A 15,252-nucleotide genomic window follows, 5' to 3' on the forward strand; every position below is an offset into this window, starting at 1 on the left:
GAAACAGAAGTATACATAGAGATATATATGTATACACTACGTAACACATCCCATGGCAGGGGACTTAAAACTAGTTGGAACTTTAAGGTCCCTTCCAACACAAAGCATTATATTATTCTGTGATTCAATGATTCAATATACATATACCTACAAATATAATAATAAGTTTGGATGAGTAGTTTCCATGTCTACATAAAAATGTTATGTTGTACTGTAGTAGTAGATATACAGTGCAAAACAGGTGGTGGTAAGGACATGCTATCCATGATACACATGTTTTAAGGAACAAGAGGATCACTTCAGAACATCATGTTCCATGGCCTGAATGTTCACTAGCAGCTTGGAGGGCACCTTTTGGTTTTATTTCAACCCAAAGAATTTCCAAGTTGCACACTCCTAAGACCGAACAGGGAAGCAAACCAAATTCAGTAAGTGGGGATTCTGGGGAGTTCCATTTCAAAAGTGTACTCTTAATCTGAACCAAAATCCATTGTATTCATCAACTGCTTTCACCAGATCCCATAGAGCCAAATTCTTACCTGTTTCCGATAGACATAACAGGCTGCTATTGCAACCATGGTGGATTCTCCTACAAAACCAGCTAGAAGGGATCCTACTCCAAGAGTGGCTCCATGAACTCTGTAGATGGCATAAAAAGAAAGCAGTCATGGTGGTGTGAGAATACATGATTTGTAATTATATTTTCACGGGCATATAGAACCAGTCTCTTGTTAGAAATATTTTCTTCAAAGACATAATATACATTGGCAAAGAGAATAACCAGCATTTTAAAGGACTCGCCTGTTTCTTAATGGCTACACTGTTTAGTACCAGAAGCACACTGAATCAAACTATGGACTAAAAATTTAAAGTCTTGTACAGTGTGCTGTAGAATAGATTATTTAACTTATAAACAAGATATTCTTCCATTAGTTTTCTTAACAATGTATTTAATGAAATGGAAATAAATTCCCCTTAGGATACGTTTTTGCCTCTGACATTTGTGTATTTTTTTCAAATGGGACATCAGTACTGTGCCTGCCCAGAGCAGTCACACTCGTAAATTTTTAAATCTTTCTTTTTCAGATATTGACACTTATTTGGGAAAATAGGTCTGAGCTATGCAAATTCAGCTATAAAGTGACAGGAGACAGGAACGAAGAGGAAAATAGACCCATCAGTTTTGTGAAGAATAATGATTTACCCTAAGTAAGGCAGAACGATGAGACTAGTGATGAGGACGATAATCCGCAGCACCGAGCTGGGTGCCAACACAAATGTCTTCTTCAGAGTCATCAGCCAACCAGTCAAGTGCGCTCTGACAGTCACTGTTCATAAACAGGGAAATGGGAGGAGATGGAGAGAAAAGGAGGCAAGAGTAGTAAAAAAAAAAAGTCAGTCATTTCATATGCACCTCTTTCGTGCAGAGAGAATGAAAATTCAATTCAGAAACAACCACTGTGAAACTTGTTGCTGGTAACTTTGCACACTGGGAAACCCTATCAGAAAGGAAGTAGACCTTTTATCCAAATTGTTTTAATATAGTGATTTAGGGAAAACAAAGAAACAAACAAACAAAAAAGCCAGTTATGGACACCAATCCTTCCTAAGAGCTAATCTCTTACAACCAATTTATTAGACGGTCCATTCTGTTTTCTTCATTTAAAAAAAAAAACTATCCTCTTCCCTAAAGAAAAGTCATACCAAGGAAAATTTTCCATCTGTTGTGGTACACGGTGTAACAGTCAGGCACAAAAAAAGATATTTACATGTACCTGTTCTTATATTTGTAGCTTACCTTTATTACAAAACTGCCTTGTCATATAAGCAGAAAACACCACATGATGTCGTATTTAATTACAGAACTAGAAATTTTTGGAGAAGAAACATTTTGATTATTGCTGTCAAGCTTGTCTTGCTCTTTAATAAGAGTATTAACTTTTATTATATATTGTTTATGCTCTGTGTCTGAAAAAGCCATCGAGTCTGTCAGCAGAAGTGGAGACTAATGGAGATGATGTTAATCTGGCGGTGGTCCTAGATGCTATTCCAAACAGTTACTCTCAGCCTTGGCTCACATGTATCGCTACTGCCATTCACATGTTTGTTCCCGGCCAACAACAATAGAAAGAATTCAAGCTTCACTTTTGACAGTCAGAAATCTGCCTAATGATTGATGCTCTTACTGCAAGATTTGTACCTTGGCTACTGATGTAAATACCCTAGGTCTCTATCAGCTTCAATACAAACAGCTTCAATACTTATGCTAGGCATGCATTTAGCCACACTTGTATGTACAACCATGCCAGATCCTATAACCATGCCTCACTGTTGGTTTGGGTTTGAGGTTACAGAGTTTTTCTTTTCTTTTTCTTTTTTTTTTACCTGGAACTGGAAAGAAGGAGAAGATGCGCAAAGGAACGACACACAGTTCTGCAAAAGCGAAGTCTACTCCAATTATGTCAACTAAAATCTTCTCTGATACATTCGGTGTCCAAAACATCACAAAACAGAGCTAGGAAAAACAAAATTAAGAAATGTTTATGTTTCAGAAGGGAAGCACAACAAAAGATAGTACCTGCTGGACTATCTTACTGATGAGTAGATGACTCTGCTAATGATAAATATACATACTGTATATGTACATTTAGATTGCATTCAAATACAGATATACCTAAGATAGAGACATGTTAACTTCAGAAGCCAAGTCCTACCCTTCATGTTCCTCACACACCAAGACTGATGCATATAGAAAGAATTTTTATGATTCCTGCAAACAGTTGTACTTGAATGCTCTAACTGTTACAAAAAAAGTAAGAAACTTGATTTTTACACCACTTGCTCTGGTTAAGACACTTACATTCCTAAACATATTATCAAATGTTTTAGTGACTAAAGATTTGAAGTCCTGAAAGACCCAGAGATCTGATCTAAATCTAAGACTAGGGGATTAAATGTGCTGCTGACACCAGTACTGTCCATATGCAATATGCCTGATAGCAAGGCAAAGGTGTTAGCATAGTCCTGCAGACACAGTGCCCTCAGGCCACAAATCCACAAAGTCTTATTATTTTCATTGAAGAGTGTGCTGTTTAGTCCACATATGAAAGAAAAACTTCCATGAAAAACCCATGACAAATGGTACAGCGGTAGTACATACTGTTTAATTTTTTGGTCAGTACTGAGGCAGGGTTTTTAGCTGAGCTGAAGGGGCTGTTGGCAGATGGCAGGTCTGGCTTCAGTTCACTCACCGAAGAACAGTGCTGACAGCCCTTACAGAACTTCCTCTTTAAGAAGGGATACCTGGCATCGCTTCAAATATAACTAGTTTGTTATTTAATTTGGTTTTCTGATTTTAAAATTATTTCTTCCTGTTATTCTTGCAGTAAAGTGGATGCTAAGGAAGCGAGCTGACTTAATGGTGTAAAACTTGGGATCTTAAATGCTCTGGTATTCCTCTTGTCAAGTTACAAACCAGTGTACCAGCTAAAATACACACAATGGCTGTACAATACAGTCTTCAAAACTGTAACCATTGTTAAAATTTAGCCTACAACCTAGTATCCTAGTATCTAGCTCTTCTCTTTTTATCCAGTTGTCACACTCCCACGTGTTCAGATGGCTTTTAAACCTAGTCTTTGAAGTCCTACCACCTCCAAGACAGCTGGGATTTCACTCTCATTCTTTGGTTGTGTGCCAGAAACTGTCCTTTCTGTTCAGCCTACAAGCACCCAGACTGCATTAATTTCCCAAAGCCTGTCACTGAGTGGCCTGTGGGAGGTCTTGCATTCCAACAGTTTGCATGGTGAACCTGCCTGTAAAAAAGGCTCATCTTCAGTTTTATTCTCTACTTCTTAGGATACGAACCATTATTTATTTTTCAAAATTGAATGTTTTACTTGACTAATCTGATGCTGTCTCTCCATTACCTATACGGAGAACAGTAAGTGGAGGAAGGTAAGAGCAGAAGATGAACTGAGCCTACCAACCGACTTGTACAGGGTACAACTGAAGCAGAGGGGACAATCTAGAGCAGAGGAGGTTGTGTGCCTCAGAATTCGTTTATTAAAAAGTGACTCTACAACAACAGAGTGAATTCTTTCATAGTTGGAGGCACCATTAGGCAGACTTCAGTGATTTGTACTCTTCCTGCAAATGACCTGTAAAGCAGTATTACAGGGAGTATTTTGTCAAATCTTTCTTCAAAGTCTAATAGACAAAATAAGACACAAAGATGTCCACTCTTCAAATACAATTTGCTGTTTTCATTAAAGCAAAGACCTTTATAGTGGTTAATTGTACTGCACAATGCCATTGGTGTCCTACTGAGCAATATAGTTACTGGTACTGCAAGATTCCATACGTGTATGCTAACAGCAGTCTACCCACTGCTAGCAAAAGGCAAATAGAGCAGCCTTTCCTTCTTCAACAGCTACTTGAAAGAGTATTGAACATGGTTAGACAGGCAAGCAAATTAGTGACCAAACGAATTGTCCTCAATCCTGCTCTCTTTGAACTTAAGGTTTCTGGCCTTAATAAGAACAGAGTCAATCTCCACCCAGCTCCCCTGGGAGGAAGGTCAGTCAGCCAACGAGAGGTAATGACATAGCCAGGTGGTATGCTGTCATTCCTCCAACTGCAATATTCCCCACCCACCTCCCCAGTCAGCAGAGAGTTGGTGCTGATAAATGACTTCAAAGAGCCCTTCTTACATAGCAGCTGGTAGGGAAAGCTCAAGAATAAGCAGTTTGAGGAGGTGAGGCATGGCAGCATAAGGACCTTCTATTTCTGTCTCAGCGTGCTCCTATCTTTTTGGTTGCGATATTGATAACTGGTTTCATTTTGTTCAGAGATTCCTCTATGTGATCTTATGACAGCTATTCACAGGGAACAAAGCCTCCAAATTAATGCTTTGCATCATTCAAGCCGTCTGCAATTTAAATTTTAGATGCTTGCAACTTGGGAAGCTTCCATACTATTGCAAAGACAAATTTAAAATGTAGTGGAAAAAACCCAGGCTCTACATCAGGAAAAGAGTAATACTAAACGTGCAAAGGAGGGAAGGTATTTCAGCTGCTGATTTTATTACACATGAGGTATATCGAAAATAGAATGAAGTCAGCTTTTTTGTGATTCTGAGTGGTCTTTAAGATGTTTGTCATTACCTTGGTAAAAGCTGAAGCCTGATACGAGACCAGAGAGGATGGTAACTGCAAGCAGTCCAGGAAAACTGGGAGTGTGGCACAGCCAATTAAGAGAGAGGATCTGCTAACTTCCTGTGACTCAGATCAGGAAAGATTTAAAGAAATAGAATCATAGAATCAACTGGGTTGGAAAGGACCTCTGAGATCATCAACCCTTGATCTACTACCACCGTGGTCAGTAGACTATGGCACTAAGTGCCACATCCAGTCTCATCTTAAAAACCTCCAGGTACAGCGAATCCACCACTTCCCTGGGCAGCCCATTCCAATGCCTGATTACCCCCTCTGTAAAGATTTCTTTGTAAATAGATTTACCTATAGCATGTTTCCTATCTTTCTTATCATTTAACACTGTTTTCTCCTCCCCTTGTGTTTCTCTGCATGTCTGCAAGGTTAAAAATAGAATAAATGGCTCGGGTAGGATTACAGCTGTACCTTCATTTAATCTAATCAAGAGATGGAGCCTAAGCAGTGAAAGCTTCTGCAAAAGCCAGCAACCTGCATGCATAGTGGCACTGCAGCTCCAGGCTGCAACTGCAGTTGGCTGTTGAGTATTGTACCTGGCAACGCTGCTGAGGCTGAAGCATTGTTGATGCTTTGAGAGTAAGAAATTTGGAATGTGGAGTTCCAGCAACAGAGTTGATTTGATTTTCTGTTTTATGGTATGAGTGAAGCAGGATATTAAAGGATAGTTTTGTTAAAGCCTTTGATCATTTAACCAGAACTTCAACTGAACAGCGATGAGTGCTTTATAAATACAGGAAAAAATGAAGGTATAAACTGGAGAGTGGAATGCTACCGAGAATAAGCAGGCCTGTATAAAGACAGTAGTATTTATTATAGCAATGTTATCTCTGTATCAACAACAATAACCTAAGAATTTCTGAAGGCGTTTTAATAATTTGAACTGATCTTAAGTGTTACGGTATTGGTAATAGTTCTACACTACTAAAATTTGAAAAACTTTACTAAATATGTCATTAACTCACGGCACCATAAGAAAACCAGTACAGCTGTACTAGAGCAGATCAAAGCTCCACCTAGATTAGTACTGTCTCCCTGCTAAATGACATTGGGAATTGCTAAAGGGAAGGGCACAGAAAGTGTAGCATAAGAGATGCCTTTTCCCTGTCTGCATGGTCTGAGCTGCTGGCAGTTATGCCTTCAGGAGTTCAGTAATTGTGGTGCACCTCCATCCCATGCAGCATTATGTTGTGCATGCAACATATCTAATATCAGTGGTTTTTCCAATCCAGCTGTGCATTAAAGTAAGTAAAAAACCCTCTCACTTGTGGCTTAGATACTGTCCTCAGGGAGCTGTGCTCACTTTTATGTGGAACCTGGCTATTCTCAGCTAACGAGTTTACTGTCTAAGCGCATTAAAAAGTCAAAAATATCTGCTGTCGCCAAGCCTGAGAGAATGAACCAAACCTTTGTTTCATGGAATGTATGGAAAGTATGGAACTGCTAGTGCTCAGTTCAACTTCTCTTTAATCTCTTAAGTACACTTGAGGCATTTGACTTTCACAAATGATTATGATGAAAGATTGTTCATGAGATTTTGTTTCAGAGGCTGCATGTATGAGTTTGAATGCTTCTAGTTTTTGAAAACTAAGTCTTTTCATAGGCCCTGCATCTCCTGGAAGCTATTTCCATTTATTCTGGTTACTGACAGGGATTACTAAACCTCAGAGACTCACTACATAATGTATTATAACACATTATGCTAATAAAGGCTATTGTCATGTGTATAGTAACCTGCAGGGTGCTAGACTGATTTGCTTTTTGGCAGTTTCAGAAAGCTGCTTGTCTCTTGGGACATTCATTGATAAATATAAGGCACAAAAGAGTATTCCAGTGAGCTGTGAACTACAGTACAGATTTTCTAGACTTCAGTGCAGTCTTCAGTTAGAAGAAAAATTGACAGATGACAGAGACATGGTATGGCTCTATGTTCTTCAGAAAGAAGCTATGGAATTCAAAATGGATGTTTTTAAAAATAGATTAGACATGGACTCATGGAATGAGTCTTGAATAATAGATTTTACCATGGAAAATGGTTAACCTGTTAAAGGTTATTCTGTGATAAAATGCAGTTCATATTTTTCTCCTGCAAAAAAACTCTCAGCAGATATTTCATATAATTTGTTGAACTTATTATATTTGCAGAAGTACAGCTGTCTAAGAGAAGTGTTTTTTCGTCACAACATTGTTCTATGTATATACTGAGGATTGTATTTTAACTAATTTAATGCATGCCTTATTCATGACCTCTCTATTCTCATTTATACTACACTGTGCCCAGTGAGGGCAGAGAAAATCTACTTTACATCTTATTACACATCTCAGGTTTGAATTGCAACTCAGGTCTTTGGGATAGTGTCAGTTAGGTTTATCACTCCTATTAATATGGAAGGATATAAGTCATATGATTTTGCCTTTTGAACTGTGCAAACAAAAACAAACCAAAAAGTAGTCATGGTCAGATCTCCTGATTTGCCAAATATCTCCACAGCCCCCCTCTTTCTCGCATAAGGAGAACTTCCATAATTCTGTCTCCTTTCAGAGCTTGTATCACACAATATAAGCTGATTTCAAAGATACATTTTTTAAGTCGAGAGAACAGCTTGTTCTAACTTGCATCAGTGTAAAATGATGAATTTGCCTCCTCTGTTCAACATCTTATTTTGCAGAATGCTGGAAAAATTGTTTGTTTTTAGTGCTGTTTTATAGCTATTTTAAATCCTTACTTTCAGAGACCTTGAAAATTTAGTTCTTTAAATGACGATGTAGTACTGGGGCTTGTCACTCCAAAACTTTCTCCAGCATCTTACTGTTAGAGGAAACTGCACTTTGTATGTTTATAAAGAATAAAACTAACAACGATTTTTAACTGTTAACTACTTACTAGTACTGAAACAACAGAAGTAGTTAATAATTAACGCCCCTTTTCAGACTACAGTTGAGATGTGGTTTTGTGTTGAATGTAGGTGTGCAACAGAACGCCAAGACCTAATAACTCCTGAAGCAAGCATGTCACTATGCAGAGGTAGTTGAACAACACGAAAAGCGTTCAGCAGGGTTTTTATGAAGAAAGGTCGATACAGCTACTCATCAATTTACACAAATAAAGGATTAGTGTGTTATTGTGGACCAAGAAATCAAAAAGTCTAGGTTTTATCATAGAGGCATTATTTCCTGTTGACAGGAAATCATATGTCAGTTTACCATGAAAATAACCAAGCAAAAAACTTCTTGCTTTTAAAGACTTCATGGGTTTATTTTCAAGTTAGGCTGGCTGGTTGTTTTGTCTTGTTTTTTGGGTTTTTTTTAAGCACACTGCTATAAACAATCATAAAGTTCTTTGACAATTGTGGAGGAGTTCTGGGGTATGATACAACACCAGAGGCCAGCATCACTGCCTTGCTATGGAAGCTTATCACATACCATGGCCTGGTCCACATCAGAATGGACCTGCAGAATTGTATGGTATCTTTACTGTAAATCATGTCAGAGACAAGTCTTTGCAAAGCCATCCCAGTTAGGGCAGTTTTGAGGAATTTTTGATACACAGCAAAAAACCTGAATTCATCATCCCAAATTGTTTGAGGCTTTGAGGAGTTAAAGGTTGCTGCAGTCTGATGCTCTGCTGAGATACATTATGACGTCTGCTCATGTTCCCTGTAACTCAGAAGAGGGTCCTTTTCTTGTGTGGGAAATGTTTAAAGGTTTTCAGGAACAGACTGTTTAAAGCCCCAGGGAACGTGTCCTGACCTCACAACTGACAATTCTTTGAGCCAAAGGCTGGACCCGATAAACTCCTGAGGCCTTTCCAACCTGAACAATTCTGTGATCCCATGAAGCAAAAAGCCCTGGGATCTGAGAGCAGTAAAAATGTCAGACCACAGACATATTTGAAAGCAATTTAGCATAATACTGATGACTTGAATCACAAGGACATTCTCTTATAATGATCATCCCTCAGGCACATGCAAGTCAGCATAGATTTCTGTGAACTTTGTGTTCTGTGAAAGGGGTGTAAAAATGAAATAAGCCATCATAAAATTTATCAAGCAGCAGGGGGAGCAAAAGGAACCAGAACCTGCCTGTGGAAACACTCCCTATCTCATCTTGAAACAATTGGTTTATACATACCTAAGTCTCCCTCTGCCTCCCACAACTTTCCTTATAGTTTGGAGTGACGGAGCACTATGTTTTTAGAAATAAAGCTAGATCAAGCATCTGCACAAATCACTGACACTCTGATAGCATTAACACGATGCCACATTTGCTTTCCCCCCAGCTGCTGCTGAAAATAATTAGGTGGTATTTTTCAGGCTGGGTTGTGTCACTAAATTGTTTAAGGTAGTCATTATATCTCCCCACTGAATTCTGCTGTTAAAGTGTTTTACAGAAAGCAGGATATTTTACTGGGTACAGCTTCACTTCTAAAAAGCTTGAATAAACCAATGTTGGCAGACTCCTGAGCCCTCTCTGAAAATTGCTGATGTAACAACATAGTAATTTTCTTCTGTCCTGAGTTTTCTGCAGCCCTTGCTGCTTCTTATTGCGAATATGGACTATAAGCAGAAACATGCTGCAGTGACAATTTTTGACGCTTCCTTTTCTGCTTGCTACGGCCACTCACACAGAATAGACCCTTTGTGTGAAACCTGAACAATCATGAAGGAGACATCAATCTCCACCTCACTGGAGCAAACAGAAAACCCTTGTTCCAGGGACAAAGGCTCAGTGCAGTACCATGGATGGGACAAGGCTCCTTATGAGGATTTCATAAAGTCTGCCTCTGGTGGTCCAGCATCTTCCTGAGCAGGCAGGAATGCTTCCACTCATGTCTGAAATAATTTTTACTGAAGTGGGAACTAAACCTGACCTTGAAAAGGTGAAGAGCTGCTTGAGCTAATGTCTACCAATATGATGTTTTCCAATTGTTATTTCTGTGCCAGCAGCCTGAAGATAAAAAAAAAATAATCTGGGAGTTCAGAGATAGGCAAAATCAAAGCAGTGAAAACAAATTCATCCATCAGATGAGTGGTATTATTCTAAAAGCTGTCCTTGGCATCCACATAGGGTATGACAGTAAAATCAAAATAAAGTGGATTTAGTCTTAAAAGTTAACGCTGCTTTTTTAAAATACGAATATCCTAGATAGGACTTGTGAAATCTCTTCAATACAGTGAGGCTGTAATGAAACCATTGGTGAAATAAGATTTGAGAGTGTGGGGAAAATCTGCACCTCTTTTTTATGTTCTCTCTTTGTATACTCATGAGAGATAAGGACACTGAACTCTGTCACCAAGGGAATTTGAGATACCAGCATGGTTGGCAGCTGGGGTTGTGTCCTCTGAGAGGGACTAGTCTCCTGTTGTGGCATTTACTGCTATGGATTTTACTGTCTTTAGTCAAGCCGAGTTGTAACCTTTGATAATAAAGCAACGCAGAGATGCAAAATAAACACAGACAATAAAAGACAGGAAAAAATGAATGAACCTTGTACACAATCTAGTGGCCTCTTCAAGGATTTGAGCATTCAGTGGCTTCTGACAGTGAATGTCACAGGTATATATGGTGGCAGCAAAACATTGTTCCTATACACATTTCCTTTCATTTATCCTTAAACTTGAATGGAAAAACTACATAGAAGGCTAAATAATGCTATACAGTACTTCCGTTCTGAAGAAAATACAGTTTGTACTGTTTCTTATGCTAGCCAATTGCTAAGCTCTTCTTTGTTATAAAAAGGTGTTCCTTCCTGAAAGCAAGCAACAAATACCAGGAATGAAGATACACTGCAGTAGCTACTCTCAGCCAGAAGATCTTCAGAGGGAATTAATTATTCTCACAAGCAGAAAACGAGATATTCAGGAAAATTTCTTGTTGAGGAGAGCTGTAAGCATGACCTTGGACAGGGAAGGATCTACTGTTGCTTAAACCTGGATACCTCCAAGAACTGGGCAATATACTATAAAGTATGATTGTTTTAAATTATGTGGAAGGGGAATGAGGATAGGCAGTGTTAATCTGCAATTTGATATTGTGTGATGCCTTGAAAAAAAATTCAATTATTATGCAAACTCTGAAGTTCCACAGTCAGACTAACTTCCTTAAAAAACTAACAACTCCCCCCCAAAAAAAATCATATAACCTTAGCCAACTTTAGAAAACAACAAAGGCTCAATATAGTTAATGCAGTAACACAAGCCACTTTAAGAAAGTTGGCTCTTAAGTAATCTTCCATTTATAAATTCTAGTGCAGCGGCTGGTAGCTGATCTACTGGATCTGCAATGGTGTGAAACTCTAGCTTATGTCCCAGGCCATGTTTGTTAAAACACAAGTGTGTCAAAAACTGAAAAGTATTATTGTCATCAGAAGTCATGCTACCTTTCTGATCCAGAATACGAATTTGTGATTTCTATGGAGTAACTTAGTCTGCTCAGTGTTACAGTTTGAGCACATGAATACTGATAAACTCACAGATTTCCTCATTTACATGAAAGAAATCATCATGATGAATCCTGTTTTCCATGGTATGGCACAGCTGTTTCTTCTACTAAGGCACAAATGCTGCAGCAGCCAAATCCTCAGGACAGAAGAGGTTAATGAGGTTTAGAACTGGATGTCATACTGCAGTGCCCTTTAGCAGGAAAGATGTCAAGTATCTGAAATGCCATGGAAGTTAAAGTATTGCTTGTTCTTTTCAGACCCTGATGCTATTCCCTCAACCATGAGTCAAAAATTTGTGAAAAAATGAGGCTTTGTTAACTTCAGTCCATTCGTACCTACTTATTCAGCTGCTGTGCAATTCTGCACCATCACTGCACAAAGACTACATCTCTAGCTCTCTCTTTAGCATTAAATACTCTCATATTTCACCACAACTCCATCCATTACTGATCCTTTTCCTAATTCAAAATTTGGCCCTAGTGGGCCATTTCAGAATATCTGCTATCTGTCATCTCTGTAAGAGTTGAGATGGGCAAGTGGGAAGGTTTCAGCATTGCATGCAGGTTAGATGCAAAGCACAGAGAAGAATGCTGAAAAGGATTTTAGAAACCACCACTTTGTTCTGATTTCAGCTTGTGTAATAAGAACCAACTTTAGCAGCCCGGAATGTTTATAGCTATCAAAGCTATACAAATTGCAATAACTGGATGATTTTCTTTGATTGCAACCCTCTCAATACACTGAAAAAAAATGTGGTATTAGTCACAAAGAAACAGAAACAGGTTTAGTGTTTTTTTTTTTTTTTTCTTGTTCCCCTTTCCAGCATCTGAATCACTTAAAAGCATGGAGATAAGGGAGCAGGTACTTGGCTAAAGGCCTTGTAAGTGAGAGTGGAAGAGAAATAATGAAGTAAAAGCCCTGACAGTGTCTTGCAGTGATCAGAATTGCAAATTGCTTTGCTCCACTCTAGGCTGATCTTTACCAAACTTAATCAAATGAGCACACAGACTTCTTCTCTTCTGTTTGCTCAAATGCATGAAGGTAAGGGGATAAATTCTAGTATTTCTATGTTTTCTTGCAATCTGACAGTCCAGTACTGATTTCACAGTAGAAGTGGTAAATGACCTTATTTTCTTTAGGAAACGATAAAAACACTAACCTCATTTTTGTGAAACTTTGTTTTTACTGCTTGTGGCAAACCCTGTTTTAAAATATTCCTTTGTACATCCTCGGGCTACAGCAAAGCTGCCTAAGGCATCTAAAAATTAATCTCAGGCCCTGAATGCAATTTACTGTCTCTTGGTCTTGAAATAAGACCCTTCAGGTATTTCATCTCCAAAGCTGGAAACAAACTGAAGTGCATGATACTTCTCCAGCTATTGCAACTCAGTAAGTGCATTCATGGTGACTAAATGCCAGTCTGCATGGGACTCCTGACACCAATCAGCTGACACCCAGGGATCTGCCATGCAGTTACTTCATGCTATGGACACTCCTTCTCTGCCTTCCAGAGGTTTTAGTGAAAACTGAACATGTTCCTTGTTCTCAATACAGAAGCCTAATTCAATATTACCCTGAATACAAGCTAAGGATACCTACTAAGCAAGCAGTCAGTCTTGCTGCAGAGATGCAAAGAATTCTTTAACTTCTCTCCTGTAACTTCTCTCAACAGTTGCTTTTTGTCTCACTGTTTAGCAGACAGCATAGTTGAAAACATCAAATACATCAGTGTCTTCTGTACGTAAGAGCTTTACACTGGATAGCTTATCATGTGGAAAATGAACTTATTTGTAAGTGCAGAGAGGGATATGAAATGGTATATTTATTAGACTAGAGACTGAATATTTGAGAGGAAATGGGCCTGTGAAAATTGTACTGTCTTTGGTGTCCCTCATGGGAAAAATCAGCTGCCAGACTGAGGGCTGGGAAATATGATTTGCTGAGTTCAACTGGAAATTAAACAACTATTGAGTATAAAATGTTTGCACAGCATGAGGAAGTAAGTCAATAAGGCAATGCTATTGCAATAATACACTGAGTTGATATGAATATTCTGTCTTCACTCATTCATTTCACTGACTGGTGGAGCCTTGCTGATCACCTGGACAGGAGGGTCAGCAGCTGGTATCCGCTTGGCAGTTCCTAGTTTGGCATAACCAAATCCAAAACAGAGAACAAAAGCTCGTGCATCTGGACCTGCCTTTTAAACAGACAGGGCTTCTCAGCCTGAATGAAACACAGCTGCTTCTCTTCCAGAATGAAGCAGAAAGCAGCAACTACTGAGTGCCATCTTCTGTACTTCTAATTTTTTCATAAAAGCACTTTTCCCTGTTACATTGGCTTCCTTGTTCATGATCAGGGTTTTCTTCTTATCTCCTAGGTGCTTGATGATTAATTATAGAACATAACCAAGCAGTTGATGACTGAGAATTAGAAAAATGATGGGGTGGCTTGCAGTAAACTGTGGTGAAATGGAACAAAGACTTTCCTCTTCCTCTCTTCAGGCTGAACCGGATCCCATCACAGAGACCCAGCAAGAGAAACCCTATGACTCTGGAGCTCTCCCTGCTCTTTTCAACTGAGATGGGGTCCCTCTGTTGAATTTTGCAACTCTATGGTTCCCAGCACCTGTCCCTTTTTATGCCCATGGCTGAGGGGAAATAAAAGATGGACAAATGAACATGATAAATGCTGCAGCTTAATGCTTCTGATTGTTGTAATATAGTATAAAACCCCTCACTTGGAATGGCCCTCTGAATATGATTATATGCTTATCAGATACATATATTATACATTAATATATGAGATGAATATAACTGCCAAGTGATGATAGTTTATGCTGCTGTGCTACAAGGTAAAAGCAATGGAGGGCTGACAAAATGTCAGCTGACAAAATGTTCCAGCTGCTCTTCCTAAAGGACTGATAACTTCAAGCAAATGAAAGAAACAACCCTTGCCAATAGTAATTCCTTAAACTACAGATGCTCATCAGCAGGAGCCCTTAGAAATCAGCACTTTTTTTACTCCATCAAAAGAGTAAGTTACGAATATAAATATTACATTCTATTGACAAAAATATGTTGTATTTTATTTATAGCATATAAGAGATTACCTAACAAATACTATAGAAAATAATATACAAGTATTATAAACATTTTAAAGTTATAATTAGGCTCCTCAATTCTAAGCAATATAATTGAGGAGTCAATAAACAAAACCTGACTGTAAGTAGGTGACATTTTGACATGTATTGACATACATTTATTCAGCTCTCAGGGTTAAGCACGTAAGCCAGTAAACTGACCAGCTGTCTGCTCCTAAGTAAACTAAATTTAAACTTTCACTAAGATTTAAATCTAATGCAGGTGACCTGGCATTTGAATTTGGTTACCACAACAAAGTGCATATCAATCTGTGTACCTTAAGGGCCTGAACCTTGAAACTTCATGGCAATGTTTCTTTTTTAAAGAGGGCTTTAAAGCTTTTACTAGTTTGTAACAAGTAAATCTGAAATTTGTAAGTCTTGCATAAATTACGTACATGTATATGAGTGTAAATGTGAAAGCTTACTTTCCATTCTAT

General features: G+C 38.5%; 1 protein-coding gene across 1 annotated transcript in view; it reads right to left on the minus strand.

The window, feature by feature from the left end:
* The window catches only part of ANKH (ANKH inorganic pyrophosphate transport regulator), a 108,991-nt gene that overhangs the window by 12,090 nt on the left and 81,649 nt on the right, over positions 1–15,252 (minus strand). The window contains exons 9-11 of the mRNA XM_050315916.1: positions 2,386–2,515; positions 1,205–1,328; positions 540–639 (exon numbers count right to left, since the gene is read on the minus strand). Of these exons, the coding sequence (XP_050171873.1) occupies positions 540–639; positions 1,205–1,328; positions 2,386–2,515 (354 nt within the window). The remainder of the gene's footprint in view (positions 1–539; positions 640–1,204; positions 1,329–2,385; positions 2,516–15,252) is intronic.

This window comes from Myiozetetes cayanensis, unplaced genomic scaffold (genome assembly GCF_022539395.1).
Source record: "Myiozetetes cayanensis isolate MyiCay16 unplaced genomic scaffold, myiCay2020 scf1, whole genome shotgun sequence".
Classification (NCBI taxonomy): Eukaryota; Metazoa; Chordata; class Aves; order Passeriformes; family Tyrannidae; genus Myiozetetes; species Myiozetetes cayanensis.